An 18,724-nucleotide genomic window follows, 5' to 3' on the forward strand; every position below is an offset into this window, starting at 1 on the left:
CACACTCACCTAGACATGCCAGGCCCTGCGATTAAAACCCTGTACCAGGAAAGTAAGTAAATGGATGATTGGCGTCCTGATACCTCTATGTAAGACCTACAGCATTTAAAAGCTGAACTGATTTGGCCACATCCCTTCCCCTGCTTTCTGGGTCACTTACCTTTGTTTATCTCATAACTCCTAGAACTGACAGCTCTTTCAGAAAGAACTCGCCTCCCACCCCCTACCTCTCACCCTCATCTCCTCTGCTGGCACTACGACCGCCCCCTGGCGGCGAAGGGCAGGTGCGACCTCTCAAGACCGTCCGAAGGCAAGTGCGCACGCGCACAGGTGAGCTGCAGCGAGCCGCTCCTTGAGCTTGGCCACCTGCCTGGGAAACTTGTGGTTGGTTGTGGCCCTCGGGTCGTTTCCGGGCGAGGACAGGAACCGGGCCATGGAAGATACTTCGGGGACTCGTGAACCCCGGGCCCGTCCGAGAGAAAGAGACCGGGATCGGCGCCCACACCCGGACCGAGACCGCCACGTCGAGCGGCCGCGGGATCGAGACAGGGACAGGCACAGGGAGAGGAACGGTGACACCAGAGGAAACGGGGACCGTCGGGCTGGGCGGGACCCGAGGACAAACCGAGACCCGCGCCAAGACAGACACAGGGACGCGGGCCATCGCACAGCTGAACAAAGAGCCTGGGAGAAGTCTCGGCAAAGCCATGCACGGCCGGAGCCCTGGGTACCTAGTTGGGACTCAGCCTCGACCCCCGAGCCCGCACCCTGGGGGCCCCCGGAACCGCCGCGGAAGCAGGGCCTTGGACGCCGCGGGTTGGAGAGGTGAGTGGTGCACCTGCTGGGGACCCGGTCTGCGCCTCAACCCTGTCCTGTTCCTGCCCTGCGCCTAGCCGGCGCTCTGGGGGTGACGCTGCGATCTTCCCCAACTCTGTGTTTTCCTAGAACCAGGAAAAGAAGGAGAGTTTCAGGACCGAAACCGTAATGGTTTAGACCGCTAGGTGGGTGGGGCTAGCCCAAGGATCCACTCAAGTGGCCACAAGATTATGCTAAGGCCACAGACAGACACAGAAGGTCGTGTTCCCAAGCTAGCCCTCCATACCTTTCAAAGGCCAGTTTCCTGGTGTCGTGGGCTGAATGAAGTTAGCCCAACAAAGAGTTAATAGTTGGACTTGCTCCTCCTGCCAAGGCCCCTGACAGACGCTGCAGCCCACCTGAAGTTCTCCAGTGATTTGTAACCCCTTTGTCAGCAAGGGCCTTCTAAGCAGCTTCTTTCAAGTCTTTTTAAATTTTTGTTTAATTTATTCAGATTACAGCTCAGCTGTTATCCCATCACTTGTATCCTCCCATTCCTCCCTCCTTCCACTTTCACCCCATTCCCCTGCCCTAGGACTATGACGGAGGGGACCTCCTCCCCCACTATATGGTCATAGGCTATGAAGTCTCATCTTGGTAGCCTGCTTATTCCTTCTTTGAGTGCCACCAGGGCTCTCCACCAAGGGGAGCTTGTCAAATATGGGACTCCAAAATTCATGTCAGAGTTAGTCCCTGCTCTCCACATAACTGTGGAGAATGTCCTGCCCACGGGCTAGATCAGAGTAGGGGTTCGATATTTACCACTTGTGTTGACCTTGGTTAGTGCAATAGTTTGAGCAGACCCCCCAGCCCTGATCCACCCATTACGATGTTCTTCTTGTAGGTTTCTAAGATCCTCTGGATCCTTCTATTTCCCCATCTCCTGTATTTCTCTTACCTAGAGTCCCAGTAGATCTTACGCTTGCTTAAACCCCACCCTCCCGAACGAACAGACTTCACCTGTAGGACCCGGACTTCCTCTAAGTTAGCCTGTCCTGGATATCATTTGGGCTACAGTCCCTCCTTCAATTTGGAGCAGTTGTCAGAACCCTGTGCATTCTTTTCCCTGGGGACAACGCTCCCGGCCCCGGCTGTTAGACTCCGAGGCTTCGTCCACTTATCAGGGAAAGCACTATCAGGAGTTTATGTTACATTATCTGAAACCAACTAGCATTACAAAAGCCGCACCCAGACTCAGTGTGCTCTTTCAATCTTTGACACCAGGTATTGTTTCCCCAACTGCACCCATCTTAAACTGCAAACACAGAAGTAGAAAACAAGAGGTACATGTGTAGGTTTCCTTTTAAACCTTAAACCAGAGCCCTGGTTACCCCACCTCAACCCAAAGTGAATAAGAAAAATGCACGTGCTCATTTTCTATTTAGAGGTTTGAGGGCAAAGGGCAGTTTCTCTCTGCTCTCCTCTTTGGGATTTATTGGAAGGCGGGGATGCAGGGCCTGGCATGTGGTAATTTACTGTCAGGGTTCAGAGACTGGTGCAGGAGAAGGAAGGGCGGCAAAACCAGCCAACTGCTGCCCAGTGTGAAATCAGCCCCCTCAGGAGAAACTGGGATGTGCAAAGAATAAAGCTAGGCTTCCTTCTGAGCACCCACAGGATCCCACAGTAGGTGACCAAGAGCTGAGTTCTGTAGAAGAGGAAGATAAAAGGCATTTCAAGGGGAAAAACAACTTCCTCAGCGCCCCAGAGGGACACTTGAGGGTGAAGGGCAGCCCGTTGCTGCTGCTTCCATGAGCCTAGGTTGTGGGTGTACATAGTGCAAGAGCCTCCTGTGCGCTGATGAAAGGCTTAAGGATTTCAAACCAAAGAGAGATGGGATAGCTTCTCTGTCCTAGGAAGATGCCCCATCCCCCCACCCCGAGTTTACCAACTAGAACAAAGCCTGTTGAATCTTAGACAGAGCCCAGCATGCATATTTTAGACAAACGGAAGAAAAGGAAATGGAAGGTGCCAGAGGGTAGCCAAGGGAAAAAAATCTCAAAAGGAACATGGCCTGATATGGTGGTACATGATTATAATCCTAGCACTTGGAACGTGGAGGTAAGAGGAACAGGGGTTCAAGGCCGAGCTCATTATTAAATTGAGAATTCTAATACCAGTGGGCATGGTGGCACACACCTGTGACCTAGCACTTGGGAAGCCGAGGCAGGAGTACAAGCCTGGGCTGCGTACTAAAAACTAAATGAAGTCTTAATACTAAGCAAAGCCTTGAGTTGCAGGCCCATCCCTCATGTCTGTGTGTTTCTTGATTGCAGTGAGCTTCCTTCAGAAAGATATGTGCACACACACTTGGGGCCTGCTCGACAGGAAGAGGACTATTACCCTTCCGAAGCTGAGGGGATCCTGGAATGCCACAAATGCAGATACCTGTGCACAGGGAGAGGTGAGCTTTGGGGGAGGGTGACCCCATCTGACCATTTATATTGCAAATGGCTTGAGGAGAGGCAAAGGGGGGGGCGTGAGTCGGTGAATTGAAAGCTTGCTCAGTTTTCCTCTTGGGTTCCTAGTAGTCTCATTTCCTTGTTTACATAGAATTTTTGCTCAAAAAACAAAAACAAACAACAATAAAGAATACAGGAAGGTCTGAACACTGCACTGAGGGTCCCCATGCTGATCCAAAGTGCTTGGCTCTGAGCAATGTGTCAACCACCTTCCACCCCTCAGGTTGGGAATTTCAGCGTGCTGGGAGCTGCCTGTGGTGGACAGAGGCTCTTCTGGCACAGCTCAGAGTCCACAGAGGGAATGTCACCCCAGAAGATAACAGAGTCCCTCCTCAAACCAAGCAGAGAGGAGCAGGCAGTCTCCTTAGAGAGCCAACGCCCCAGTCACTGGCTTTCAATCTCCATGGTCTGAGATGCACAGTAAGAATAGATTTTACATTAAGACTGAATTCACAGCCTAGCATAGTGCATGCCTGCAATCCCACTCGAGGCAGGATTGCTGTGAGGTCTCGACCTGCTTGGTGGACAGAGCAAGACCCTGTCTCAAATAACAAACAAACAAAATCTCATTCATCACCAAAGAAAAGCAAAAATGTCATAAAGCTACTTAACCCTTTCACACACCAAGTAAAATTAAAAACAAAAGTCAGGCAACAATGTGATGGCTAAGGGGTAAAGGTGACTGCTGCCAAGCCTGAGGACCCGAGTTCAGTCCTTAGGACCCATTTGGTAAAAGGAGAAAACCAACTTCCCTAAGCTGTTCTCTGACACATCAAACACACACACACACACACACACACACACACACACACACACACACACACGAAAAATAAATAAAAACCAGGCCCGTTGGCACGCGGTCAGCGGATATAGGAAGATCAGGAGTTCAGAGACCAGCCTGAGCTATAGGAGACTCTGTCTCAAGTTAAACACAACACAACACAACACAACAAAATCAACTTGTCGAGCATTTAAAACTTGCAGCTACCAGCCTGGCCTCCCAGCTTCTCATCTCAGCCCAGGTCCTGGCCTTGACAGCAAGGAAGAAAATCCGGTTTGTCAGGGTGAACCTGCTGGTGCGCGAGCTTGTGTTTAGTCTGCTGTGGCTGCCCATGACTAAGAGAGGAAACATCCCAGCCTTGGGGGGTGGGGGCGAGGGGAGAATCACGGATCCACAGCTGAAGATGCATCACAGGCTGACGATGATGATGGAGTGGTGATTATAAGATTATGAGGAGCACTGATGAAAGGGCTTCAAGTCACCTGAGTACTAGGATCTTCATCAGCTGGTTACACATATTGGACAGAGATGCCTTTAATCCTCTTAAAAACTCCTGAGGCTCAGAGAGGCACAGCAAGTTACCCAGGTCATAACAGGCATTAAGTGAAGGCTCAGAGCCCCAGCCTCTCTGGCGGAACTTTCTCCTCTTGATGCTGTAAATAGCAGGACAAGTCAGAGGCTGGCTAACAGGTTTCTCCCTAGAGATTTTTCTCTTCTTTCTTTCTGAGATTGATTTACCAAAAAGGAAAAGGACAGGCCCTGCCTGGGCTTCTGATCGAAAACACACCTTAGATTTAGGCTTGATTGCTTCTGGCTCTTTGACTTTCAGCCTGGCGTTTGGGTATGGAAGTCCTGCATCGGAGAGGCTGGAGATGGTTCAGTGCTCGGAAACTGTTAGGAGCTGCTGTTCAGAGCTCCCACGCAGGTGCACAGAGGGGCACTGTGTGGAGAGACAGCCATCTGCATCGGCACTGGCTAGAGCAGGAAAGACGAGCCTGATGCCCTTTTAAGTGCGCGTTAGAGTGAGTCCTTTGTGGCTTTTTCTTTGTCAGGGAAATCGTGTCATTCCCCGCACCCCCCATCCCCACCCCAAACCCTCCCAGCAAACAAGGCAAATTTTTGCTCCGTGGCCCCCTGGGACACCCTGAAGTCTGATCTGTGTTTCACTGCTAGAAAGTTCAGTGGTATAGTGACACCAACAGAAAGACATGAGCCCCAACTTCTCTCTTGCCAGAAAGAAATCTCAGATACAAACATCCTTAGGGACTGGAACTAAAGATCAGATTGAAAGCAGCTGCGTTTCTGACTGGTGCGCATGCGGCTTCCCTTGACCCCGCCCCCAGTCCTCTGTAGATTAGAAGATGCAAATCTCGCCGGGTGTGGTGGTACAGGCCTTTAATCCCCCGCACTCGGGAGACAGAGGCAGATGGATCCCAGCGAGTTCGAGGTCAGCCTGGTCTACAATGCGAGGCCAGGACAGGCAAAGCCACACAGAGAGACCCTGTCTCTAAAAAACAAAACAAAACAAAACAAAAAAGGTGTAAATCTCAGTTCACTTCTCCCTCCTCACCTCTCTTGTCCTTCACCCCCTGGCTTTAGAAGCTCAGTCCTTAAATCACAGTGGTTCCTATTTACTGATAGCTCCTGGCCATTATTGCAAAGTACCTTTGAAAGTTTAAACTTTCATTCAGCATGGAGGCACCCAGCGACAGCTCCAGCTTGGCTACTTACAAGGCTGAGGTGGAAGGATCCTTTGAGTCTCACGATTTAGGTCAGCCAAGGCAACATAGCAAGACTGTCACAAAACAAAACAGACAGGCAGGGCTTGGTAGGACACACTTGAAATTCTAGCTCTTGGGAGGCCGAGATGGGAGGATGACAGGTATAGGGAAAGTTTACACAACAAAGGTCGGGAAGTTTACACTACATAGGAAGACACTTTCTCGAAAAAGCAAGTTAGAATAAGACAAAAATTTCATTTTTCTCCCAAGTGAAACTGTTCTCTCCCCCCTCCCTCCTCCCCTGTGTACGCTCCAGTGTGCGTGTGCACACACATGCATGCATGTGTAAGTGTGTGTGTGTGTGTGTGTGTGTGTGTGTGTGTGTGTGTGTGTGTATGTATGTGTGTGCAAGCAAATAGGTTTAGACTGGCTGACGAACGAGCCCTTAAAATCACTCATCTTCACCTCTCTGTGCTGACATGACAAAGGCTGGACATTACACACTCATGCATGTGCAGCAAGCACATTACCTATGGAGGAACTCTCTAGCCCCTGAGTTGGGACTAAAGTTCTCAATGGTGTGCTCGCTTGGAACCGTCAGGTGTAGCTGTTGAGAGTATTTGGGGTTTGCATTTCAAAAGGGACACTTTTAGAAGAGGAAGTTGATCCTGTTGCAGCCTGCGTCACATAGCTTTGTATACATACACATAGCAGGAAATGCTGCTATGATTTAAAAAAAAAAAAAAAAAAGCAAAACTTCCTGGAGAGGAGATCGAAAGTCAAAGCCTCAGCGGGTTCAGCCCATAGAGATAGGGAGAATCATTGGGCTCAGCTCACTTCCTGGTGGCCAGGACACAGAGGCAGGAGGAGGAGACGGCCTGCAATGGTCCCTCTTTTCTATTTTTGATCCATCAGAGCCTCTAGCCTGTTGGTTGGTGCTGCCCATATTAATGGGAGAGAGGGGTGCGTCTTATGCTTTTAATCTCTCTGCAAACCCCAGAGACACCCTCAGAAGCTTGCTTTCCTAACCTCCCCGGTTCTTGTCAGGTCAGTCAGGTTGGCAGTCACCATCAACCATCCCGGCCAAGGGGAGAAGGGCGGGGCCCAGGGACCATCCTGCCCAGCGTGCATTAGCTTGTGGCCTCTGAACTCAGGAAAGAAACTAATTTGGATTTTTTTTTTTTTTTTTTTTTTTTTTGGTTTTTCAAGACAAGGTTTCTCTGTGTAGCCTTGCCTGTCCTGGACTAACTTTGTAGACCAGGCTGGCCTCGAACTCACAGCGATCCGCCTGCCTCTGCCTCCCGAGTGCTGGGATTAAAGGCGTGCGCCACCGCTGCCCGGCTCTAATTTGGATTTTCAATCTCTCCTTTTTAATAAGAAATGCCCTAATATAGTACTGGTTTAAAGTGAGATTATGTCAGGATTTTCAAGTGCAGCTGACTTGAATGGGTTTAGCTTGAGAGTGGGTCTGGGGGCTTGGCCTGAGCCAGAGCACGCACTGTGGGAGGGACCCAATATCGGGGAAGGCACTTGATCTGAGCAGCCTGCTTGTTCTTTCATGGATCTATGAAGCAGGAGGGAGGAACTCCATGAGGGTCTAGCCCTTCCGTTGTTCCTCCAGGACATTTTCTCTGCCAGGGGGTAAAGTATATGTGAGGCCCTAGGTTCCCATCCCTAGTACCACAGACACACAGACACACACACACACACACACACACACACACACACACACACAGTCACATAGTAATGCACTGGAGAAATCTAAATATCCCTTTGTCCCATTGAAGCAGTTAAATTCATTATGACGCCGGGAATGATGACACACACTTGGGAAGCTGAGGACTAAGAGTACCAGGCTAGCCTGTGCTACTTGGCAAAACTGCTTCAAAAATATTCTTAAACTATTATTGTCATCTCTATACATCTTTTAACATTCTGAAGTAGGGCTGGAGTGATGGGGTTAGTGCTGCGCTGCTCTGTGATAAGGAACCAACACCACACCAGGTGGCTCACAGAGGTCAGGAACTCAGCTGCAGGCCGTGGGACGTCGGACATCTCCTTCTGGCTTTTTGGGGCACCTGCACACATGTGTGCATACATCCCGCACACATAAATAATAAAAATTAAAAATAAATTTCTATGGTAGATTTGTGGGTTTTGTTGTTTTTTGTTTTTCCAAGACAGGTTTCCCTGTGTAGTCCTGGCTGTCCTGGACTCTGCTTTGTAGACCAGGCTGGCCTTGAACTCACAGAGATCCGCCTGCCTCTGCCTCCCAAGTGCTGGGATAAAAGGCGTGTGCCACCACACCTGTCGATGGATTTGTGTTTACTGAGATACAAAAATACATTTAGAATTAAAATTTAGGTTTACGCATGCTGTTAATTCCCAGAACTCTGGGAGGCAGAGGCAGGTGGATCTCTGTGAATTTGAGGTCCGCCTGGTCTACAAAGCTGCCAGGGTAGCCAAGGCTGCACAGAGAAACCCTGTCTGGAAAAAACAAACAAAAACAAAAAATTGAGATTTACTGAGATAACAAAATATTGTGAGGCTGAGTGTGGCCTTTAATCCCAAGCAGAGTTCCTATGAGTTCGAAGCCAGCCTGGTCTACAAAGCAAGTCCAGGACAGCCAAGGCTACACAGAGAAACCCTGTCTCCAAAAAAAGAAAGAAAAGAAAAGAAAAAGAAAAATATTGTGTATTTCTAGAGGGGGCCGGTCTCATGTAGTCCAGGCTGGTCTCCAATTTACTATGAACTCAAGGCTGACCAAAGAACTCCTGACCTGCCTGCCTCTGCCTCCCAATGCTGGGGTGGGCTAGCAGCCACCATGCCTGTTACTTTACATTGCTGCTGGGGATCAAGCTCGGGCTCTCCAGGCTTATTTTACTGACAGCCATGCCCTGCTAGGCTTTTTTAAGTGTTACGCTTTGCTTTTCGATCAATAGGGTTTCAAGAGACAGTGGGTCCCTGCTGCCTCCTAACGCTAACTATGCAGCCTACTCTGCCCGCTGTGGGCTGTGGGCGGGACAAGGAAGCAGTGGGCTGAGCTGCGTGGGAAGGATGGCCCGAGCTGAGTCTCCTAGGGAAAGTCAGCATCTCGGAAACAGTAACGCCCTTTTCTTGCAGCCTGCTGCCAGATGCTGGAGGTTCTGCTGAACTTGCTGATCTTGGCCTGCAGCTCGGTCTCGTACAGTTCCACAGGGGGCTACACGGGCATCACCAGCCTGGGGGGCATTTACTACTACCAGTACGGAGGGGCTTATAGTGGCTTCAGTGGTGCGGATGGGGAGAAAGCCCAGCAGCTGGATGTCCACTTCTACCAGCTCAAGCTGCCCACGGTCACTGCAGCAATGGCCTACAGCGGAGCCCTCATGACTTTCTCCTGCCTCCTCCTCCTCGGGGGTGTCCTGCGGGTCCCGTGGCACTGTCCACTGTGGCTGGTGATTGAGGGTTTGATGGATGCGCTCATCGCTGGGGCCTACATCCCAGCCTTGTACTTCTTCTTCCAACACCTCTCTGCTGCCTATAGCTCGGACGTGTGTAAGGAGAGGGAGGCCCTGTACCAGAGCAAAGGTTACAGTGGCTTCAGCTGCGGCGTTCATGGCGGAGACGTAGGAGCAGGGGTCTTTGCAGCCATGGGCATTGGGGTCTTTGCCGTGGGAGCTGTTCTGGCCTTTAGGGGTTACCGAAAAGTCAAGAAGCTGAAGGAGAAGCCCACAGCAATGCTTGAGTTTTAGACTTCTAGAATGTTCTGCCACATATATGTGATAGAAGTCACTTTCAGCCACCATCTTTCACAAGAATTCTTTCATGTGGAACTCACTAATGCTTTCGAAATACCAAGCCAGTGTAGGTATGCTTGGGCTTAGCTCCCAGCTGCCTAGAAAAGTGTTCTCTGAGGCAACGAACTCTGGTTTCCGGACTCTTCTGTGGATGTCGAACTAACAAAAAGTATATAAAAAAACAGAACAAAACCCAAACACTGGAGCCATGCTTGGTGGTACAGGCTTGTAATCCTATAATCCTAGCACTTGTAAGGCTGGGCTAGCCTGAGCTACATAGCAAGACCCTGTCTCCAAACCAGATAAACAGCAATGATGAAGGAACTAGAAGAGGCCAGAACCCACAGGAGAAAGGCAGAGTGAACTTCATGATTAGGCCAGGGACAAGTGAACTGGAAACTTCTCTTCAGGGTTCACAAAAAACTACATGGACAGGAGGCAGTTCAGCCTGACCAGTCTGTTTTAAACTCAGCTCTCTTCAGCCGATGCACAGGGCATCTCCACGCTGAGCATCTGGGCCCTGCACTCTATGGATACTGGGGGATGCTTCCCTAGGGGTAAAAAAAAACCTCCAGCTTGAGGGGGTGGGGCAAGAAAAGGAGAAGCAGATTAAAATCTCTGAGCGGCAAAGAAACCCTTTCTACTGTAAGTGTCCAGTGGCCCCGAGCACTCAATAAGCATTTGTACCTCTCGTAAATGTGCCATTGTATGAAGAATCCAACCCCATAGCTGGTATTCAGGATCTACTCAAAAGAGAAGAATGCAAAGCCCCTTTCCCTACAGAAGAATGACTCTTTTGGCCAGACAACTTCGTGGACTTGACTACCTGTTGGATTATGGCTTGGGACCGTTATGGTATATTCTGGTACAAACTAATTATTTGCTTGATGCAAATCCAAGCATTCCAAAGAAAAATTTTAATTTGGAGGCGGCAGTTTTTTTGTTTTTTGTTTTTTGGTTTTTTTAATGTTCATAACACATTATTCACTTGAACTCCATTGGATGATTTAGACAACTTTGGGCTTAGGGACAGAATTGCATACCTCTTGTCTCACGTGGCTAGAAAGTCTCTTGAACACTGTGAAGTTTTGCTCAGCGAGAAAAGGGGGCTTATATTTTTCATTCTGTAGATATGTTGAGTGCACATATTCATTTTATTTTCACAAAATAAAAAGATCAAACTGACTTGCTCGCCTTGCATTTTTTCCCCCATCCTCAGGACAGTTATGTACAGTGCAAAAAAGACAGAAGTAGACACAGAATTAAGCCTAGTGTTTCGTGGTCAACCACAAAAGCAGCCTTGCTCTGAAAGGCACTGTGTGTGTCCAGCAGAGAGATCTGGTAGGCTTCTGAGTCCGCTTCCATAGACCTCCGCCATCTTTCTGGAGACTCGGCCCATCCTAACTCGGAGATAAATTACAATGTCTTCCCTTTTCGTCTTTTTCTCTGATGTTTATCTTTGTGCATTAGCAGCCTACTTAAAGACACTGAGTAGCTTTGCTAAGGCAGGTCAGGCTAGTTGGCACCCAGAATAATGCCCAACAGTCATTCCCTCAACAAACCTGGTATCATTGGACCTAGCAGAAGACGTAAAAGCCTTGGTTTCATCCACTTCAGCCAAAAGATGGGTGCTGTGTGTCCTGAAAGGAAAGAGGCTCCTATTTCCCATCTGTTGTGTCAGAATCCTTGTTTCTGATTCTATATGCTGATGGGAGGGAAATCGGGGTAGAGGAAAATGAAGAGTGTAGGAGACGCTGCCCCCCACCAGTGCCTCTGGGCTGGTTCATCGTTTGCTGTACTTACAGAGCCCGGCTGAAGAGTGGGCAGCTAGAATCTAATGCTGAATTTTAAATTAGGGCAATACAGTCTCTCAACTCTCAGATCCCCCTATGCGCTGTGTCCCCTGGCTTTTCAGGAATTCACGTGGGCCCAGCTCGCGGCCCCTGGGGATTGTAGAGCTGGCTGCTGTCCCTCCAGTGATAGGCATGGCGCCTTTAGTACGGTGCGGTGCGTGGTTGTGCTGATCACTGGGAAACAGCATGCTTTCAAAGCTCTCCAGGTTTCTCCTCACAGGCCATGCTACTCCCCTCCCGTCTTAGAGCATTACAGAGACGCCTTGCCATGCATTTATGATTTTCCAAGTAATTTTAGTCATGTATTCGTGTCCTCAGGGATTGGACCCAGGGTCCTCTCTGATACTGAAATCTGAGAGTGCTCTGGGCTCCTGTATAAAATGGCATGGTATCTGGGCATAAATTCCTGTATTCTCTATTGCCGGATTACTTATTCCTAACGTAATACAAATACTATGCAACCAGTTGCCAGAATGTGGTGTTTAGGGAACACTGCTAAGAAAACGCCTGTCGTTCCATGGCCAGATGCATTTCCATCCTCAGTGGAAAGAGGTGCAAAAGTTATAGCTAGAGAAGGCCGACTGTTCTCCCTTCCGCTTGACCCTTCCCACAGACCTGCAGGGGAGGCAGGGGGTGGGGGTGGCGGTGGGGAGGCTGGAAGCCTTAACTCCATCCAGCAGATAAAATGTCTAAGGCTTAGAAGGACTTCAGTGAGCAGGGAAAGAGCAGATACTGAAATCTGGTATGCAAATTCGGTGTTCATCTGCATTCCTCTTTGTTTCTGCACCCCAAGAGGACCATAAATAAACTTCCTAAAGTGCAGCCTGAAGTTTCCAGCAGGAGCCAGTGACAGGTGATCTTAGACAAGAGGTGTTCGGTCTCAGTCCACCTGTTGGCTCTCACTGCCCTGTGGGATCTGCAGGTCTTCCAAACTCCTAAGAAACCTGGTTGAGCAAATGGGGTCCACCCATACAACCAAAATGATGTGGCCACTCTGCAGACTGACCCAGGGATCTCGCTCACATACAGTAAATAAAGCCAGCAAGATGCTTGATGGTGTGTGAGCTCTGTTTATGGGGAAGACAGAGTGGTGAAGAAGGTGCAGGGCAGATTTGGATGGCTTTATGTCCACAAAGAAAGTCTGAGCAGATGGCTCAGTGGGTAAAATCTTTTTTTTATTTTTTTTAGACAAGGTTTCTCTGTGTAGCCTTGGCTGTCCTGGACTAACTTTGTAGACCAGGCTGGCCTTGAACTTACAGCAATCCGCCTGCCTCTGCCTCCCAAGTGCTGGGATCAAAGGCGTGCGCCACCACCGCCCGGCCCAGTGGGTAAAATCTTTGCCTCACAGTCACGATGGCCTGAGTGAAGATTCCCAGAGCGTGTGACAAACGAGCTTGTGCAGATCCCCTGGGCTGTACACACTCTTGTGTGCATAACTCTGTGCAGTTTTATCACAGCTAGATGATTGTGCTCACTCCATCCCAGCAGACACCCCTAATGCTGCCTCTTTACGGCCACACCCACCCCCTTCTTCCTCTCATCCCACCTTCCCCTGTCCCCAGTCACCACCAGTGTGCCACACTCCAGAGCGCCATCCCTCTGAGGCTACGCCACAGATAGAGTCATGCCCTGTGGAACCCTTTGAGGCCAGAACTTTTTTCTCCCACTCATAATTACCTTGAACCTCACCCAGGTTGTGGCCTGTCCATTCCTCTTTATTGCTGGGTAGGGCATTCCCTGGGAAGGGTGCGACGCCTTATGCATTCACGGCTCAAGGCTAAAGTCTCCCAGCGTTTGGCTGTTACAAAGAAAGCTGCTACTATAAAGACTCGTGTTTTTGTGTTGATATAACGTTTTTTCTTTTTCTTTTCTTTTCTTTTCTTTTTTTTTATTTTGAGGTTAACTCTCATTCTGTAGCCCAGGCTAGCCTCCTATTCATCCTCAAACTCTCATCCTCAAACTACCAAGTAACTTTTTATTTCTTTAGGGTAAATGCCTAAGGGTGCAATGAGAATTACAGGGCCAGATGATATACATATGTTTAACTTTTTAAACTACCTATGCCATATATATTATATATAAATTATGGGGCTGGAGAGATGGCTCAGCGGTTAGGAGCACTGACTGCTCTTCCAGAGGTCCTGAGTTCAATTCCCAGCAACCACATGGTGGCTCACAACCATCTATAATGAGATCTGGTGCCCTCTTCTGGCCTGCAGGGGTACATGCAAACAAAACATTGTATAAATAAAGAAATAAATCTTTAAAAAAAATAAATTATATATATATATTATAAGTCTCCAAGTTTTTCAGATTGACATTTGATTTTTATAACAATATTTATTTTATGTATATGAGGGTCTCTCATGTGCACTGTTTGCATACCTGGCGCCTGCTGAGATCAGAAGAGGGCATTGGATTCCCCGGAACAAGAATTACAGAGGTTGTGAGCTGCCCCATGGGTGCCAGGAACCCAACCCAGGTTCTCTGCAAAAGCAACAAGTGTTCTTGCCGCTGAGCCATCGCTCCACCCACCCACCCTGCAATGATTTTTTTTTAAAGATTTATTTATTTATAATGTATACAGTGTACACCTGCAGGCCAGCAGAGGGCACCAGATCTCATTCTAGATGGTTGTGAGCCGCCATGTGGTTGCTGGGAATTGAACTCAGGACCTCTGGAAGAGCAGACAGTGCTCTTAACCTCTGAGCCATCTCTCCAGCCCCTGCAATGATTTTTTTTTTTTTAAAGAACGTTTTAGAGTCAGAACAACAAGGCTGAGAGGTTGTACAGCCCACCCGCGGAGCACTTGCCTAACACACACTCACGTGTTAGGAATTTTTAAATGAGAAAAATTTTTTTAAAAAAGACAAAACCAAGAATGTTGCGTAATCAGACAGGTCATCTTCGGATTCAGGAGATCCCTAGCTTGACCTGGTAAGTGATCCAAGCTTAAACCGGACTCTCTTTTCCCAGGTGTGGTGCAGATAGTGGAGGTGATTTTGAATGGTATGGTTCTCATGTGCATCGTGGCCTCCTACTTTGTCCTGGCCGGATTCAGCGCCAGCTTTGCCAGCGGCGGCGGCTTCGGGAATAACTACTACTCACCTTTTGAGGGCACCGAGCTGGAGCAGGTTCGGCAGCTGGATCAGCAGTACACGATCCTGCGGTCGCCCCTCATCTACGGAGGCGTGGCTGTCTCCCTGGGGCTGGGCGTCCTCACTATGGGCGTTTTACTGCAGGGAGCCAAGAGTCTAAGGAAGCTGCCGGGAAGGTGGTTGCTGATGGAAGCCGCCTTCAGCCTTCTGGCCGCGGTGGGCTACTGCGTCGGCATTGGCTTTTACTTGCACGCAGCGCTGCGCATCAATTCCACTGACACTTGTAAAACCAGAGAGAGACTCTACGCCCGCAAGGGTCTCACCTGGATGAACTGCCAGCTGGCGGGCACTGACGGGGCAGCAGCCACCTTCGCTTGCCTTCTGGTGATTTTGTATGCTGCCAGCGTGGTGCTGGCCCTGCGGGCCTACCGAGAACAGAAGCACTACAAAGACAGCCAGGAACAGCACAGAAACTACCGTGATGTCCCAGAATACCTGTGGTCTGGGACGCTCTAAGGAGACCTGGAACCCTCCCTTGTTCCTCTCCTACAAGCACATGGGCACAACTGTGATTTCCTATATTTGATTTCTTAAGCTCCCCCCAGGCAGCGTAGCAGAGTTAAGTTATAAAAGGAGATCAGTAAGTCTGTTGGCCCACCCCATGAAAGCTTAGGGGGTGAGGGGCCGTCTTTGTTGAAAAGAGCCATCTGACAAGCCTAGGTATGCCATCAAGGTAGGGCGTTTGCCCTGTGGTAAGGTGATAGTGTTAAGTAGGAGATCAGCCAGAGAAATTCTGAGAGCTCAGAACACATCAGAGGCTAGCATGTAGTGCTACCGTAGAGATTCTCCCTCGCGCTGTAAATGGCTATAGTGGAAACCAGGAAAAGGCATTCTCAGGGCTGGAGAGATGGCTTAGTTGGTAAGGGCACTAGCTGCTCTTGCAGAGGACTGAGGTTCCCTTCCCAGCACCCACATGTCTCACAAAGGTGCACAACTCCAGCCTGCTGGGAGGAGGGGATCTAACGCCCTTTTTTGGACTCCAAGGGCCCCGAACGAATGTGGTGCAGGTATATACAAGCAGACAAACACTCATGTGCAGAAAACTTTAAATTTCTTTTTTCGGGGGGTGGGGCAACAGCAGACCACTGTACTTGGCAGTTGTGAGCTTGGGTTCAAATAAGTAACTGTTTCTCCCTCCCAGAGGGAGTTACTCTGCTATTAGAGGGTACCACGATAGTTCTCCAGAGATGGGAGGTTGGGCTCTTAGGGAGATGCTGTTCCAAGTATGTTTGTGTGTGTGTTGGGGTAGGGGTGGGGAGGAGATTGCATTGGAATCAGCTTTAGATTAAATACAAGTCTTCAGTGGCTGGAGAGATGGCTCAGCAGGTGAGGGCACCTGCTGCCAAGCCTGATCCCCAGGGGGTCCACATGGTAGAAAAAGAGAATGGACCCCCTCGGGTTGTTCTCTAAGCTCCCTGTGCACACTATGGCATTTGCACACTCACACACACACACACATACATGGGTGATTCTTGTGGGGTCTGTCCAAAATAAAGCTTCAAAAGGAAGCCTCATGCAGAAATGGGGAAATAGGGGCTCGAGAGATGGCTCTTGCAGAGGACTGGGGTTCAGTTCCCAGCACCCACATGGCAGCTCACAGCCATCTGTAAGTCCAGGTTCCAGGGGATCCAACATCCCCTTCTGCCCGCTGAGGGCACCAGGCACACAGGTTATACACACACATACAGGCAGACAAACATTCAAACATAAAATAAAAATGAAGGAATCTTAAGAAATGAAGTAGAACTCAGAGAGAAATAAACACAAGGAAATCTATCGTCTGGTTAATATATTGTCTACTTCACTAGTCACCCTTGGCCTGAGTGTTGACTAGTGTCCCACACTAAGACGTGATGAGTGGCAAGGCAACTTTAACAGTAGCCAAAATCGTATGTGTGCCCTTCAACAAAAGACTAACACCCCCGACACAGCAGTCTCATTACTTCCCGGTCTTCCTGTTGTATCTCTGGCCACCTTGGAGCTTTCATTGGATAAAGGAGACTGGCCTAAGTGACGGCAGCCCTGTGCCCAGCTGGCTCTTCTGATTGGAGTTCATGGGTGACTAATCACACTGCCACAAAGTCCAGAGTTCGGGGTGGAAGTCCTCCAGCAAACTGGATGGGATTCATTACATGTGGGGCGGGTTAAGACTTGTTAATCACATCTGCAGATGAGGAGGAGACAAGGCCGGAGAAGGGCAAGAGCCGATGTTCCTTACCAGTGAGTCAGTGTGTAACATTATTGCACCGTGGTAAAGAAGCGCTTCCTATCTGTCACTCTGGCATTGATGACAGATACTGTTGTTTCTGCTTAATGACAAAAACTGCCTTAAACCGGTTAACTTTGCTACAAACATAAAACCTTTAGGCAGCAGGGATAAGACTTGGACACAGGCTAGCGGGATGGCTTAGCAGTTAAGAGCATTTGCTGCCATTTCCCAGCATCCAATCAGGTGGTTCATGACCTCCTCTAACAAGCTCCAGGGGACCTGATAGCCTCTTCTGGACTCCACAGGCACCTGCACACACATGTACACATATAGATAATTTTTAAAAATATTTTTAAAAAATTGGATCATCTCACAATAGAGATGTGGTCTTTTGGGACAACAGGAAATATCACTCGAAGTGGAAAACAAACTTGGGAGTATCCCTTTTGCCATCTCAGCCCATGTAATGTATCTCCTGGGACTGAGCTGTCAAGGCATGGAGGGTACAGTGCTTGCCTGGCACACCCAGAAAGCTTAGTGTGCTGCTGAGAATCCAAGTTTCTAAAATGTTGGTGCCAGATGACGAGGAAGCCCAAATGATGAATTTAACATGGCCTTTACTTGGACTGAGAGGTAGCTGATCTCGTTTGAAATCCAGACTAGAAGACACTCAGTGAGAACAGAGTTAGTACCAAGTCAGAGGCTTAAGTGGAGGGTAAACTATCTTGTGAGCCAACACTCACCAAGTCTAAAGTCCTAATGCCCCACCTTAACCTACCTGACTCCTGTGTTACCGTCGTCAGCTGTTACTTACGGAGCGGCAGCAGCTCATGAAACAGTTTCCCCTCATTTAACAGCTATGCTGCCTGAAGTGAGCTGAGTATCCCACATGGCTCAGGCTGGCCCCAAACTCACCATGTAGCCACAGCTGGCTTCGAACTCCTGATCCTCCTGCCTCAACCTCCTAAGTGCTGGAGTTACAGACATGTGCCACCACGCCTAGGTGACATTTCTTCAAACATAAATCAAAGAAGAATCCTTAGTGAGTTGTCTTCTCAAGTAAAAACGTGCTATGGGTTGTGTGTTCTCTGGAGCCTTGGTCCACAAGATAGCTGGTACTCTCGGGAGATGGGTCTGCTGGAAGGTTCTCGGGTCACTGGGAGCATGCTGTAGAGCACACGTGCGGCAGACGGTTCTCCTGGAACTCCTGGGAAGTTCCTGGTTGCTATCTACAACGATGTGAGCAGTCGCGAATCGAGCTGATGCTGTACCTCTACCCTTCAGAACCGAGCTAGAAAGCGAGGTCAATCCGGCTTAAACATGCCCCCACTGATCCTAGGGTTGATCAGGTCTATCTGGTTGAGTGGCAGCCCCTTCATTCTCCATCGTTCCATGGAGAAGTCCCCTGCTAAGGTCTCCAAGTAAGCTCTCAAAACTGTGAGCTAAACTTTTCTCTTCACAAACTGCAGGTGATATATCACACACACACACACACACACACACACACACACACACACACACACACACACGTATGTAGTTTGTTGCTATAGGTACACAAAGCTGACTAGTAGAAAAAATAGGTATGACATGATATTTTCATTTGCGGGGAGAATCCTTCTTTCTGTGTTTCCTATGGTCCAGCAGACAGCCCCACATCCATGCGTTTTTGGGCAGCACTAACTGGACTTAGTAGGAAGTTATAAAACAAAATGAAGTTGAGAGGGGGTTAGCTAGAGGGAGAAAATGGGGGACGGACATGATCATATTTCCTTGTGTAACTGTATGAAGTACTCAAGAATAAAGAAAACATCTTATTCACTATCTTAACTTAGAGCTTCATCGTGTCATAAAATAGGTTTTGCATATGTTCTTTCCCTCTAAAGTGGAAAAGTCCTAACAATACATTTAG

At 48.9% G+C, this 18,724-nt stretch overlaps 1 protein-coding gene across 2 annotated transcripts; it reads left to right on the forward strand.

Moving 5' to 3' along the window:
* Positions 1-304: 304 nt before the first annotated feature.
* On the forward strand, positions 305-18,642 carry MARVELD3 (MARVEL domain containing 3). 2 transcript variants are annotated; one of them, XM_084755825.1, is made up of 3 exons: positions 305-825; positions 3,129-3,256; positions 14,425-18,642. In XM_084755825.1, the coding sequence occupies exons 1-3, from the start codon at positions 434-436 to the stop codon at positions 15,060-15,062; spliced, it is 1,158 nt and encodes a 385-aa protein (XP_084611951.1). In that variant the 5' UTR covers positions 305-433; the 3' UTR covers positions 15,063-18,642. The 2 variants fall into 2 exon arrangements, with proteins under 2 accessions (XP_084611951.1, XP_084611952.1); XM_084755826.1 differs by lacking the exon at positions 14,425-18,642 and adding an exon at positions 8,940-10,780.
* The last annotated feature ends 82 nt before the right edge of the window (positions 18,643-18,724 follow it).

Source organism: Acomys minous, assembly GCF_964271855.1.
Source record: "Acomys minous genome assembly, chromosome: 14".
NCBI lineage: Eukaryota > Metazoa > Chordata > Mammalia > Rodentia > Muridae > Acomys > Acomys minous.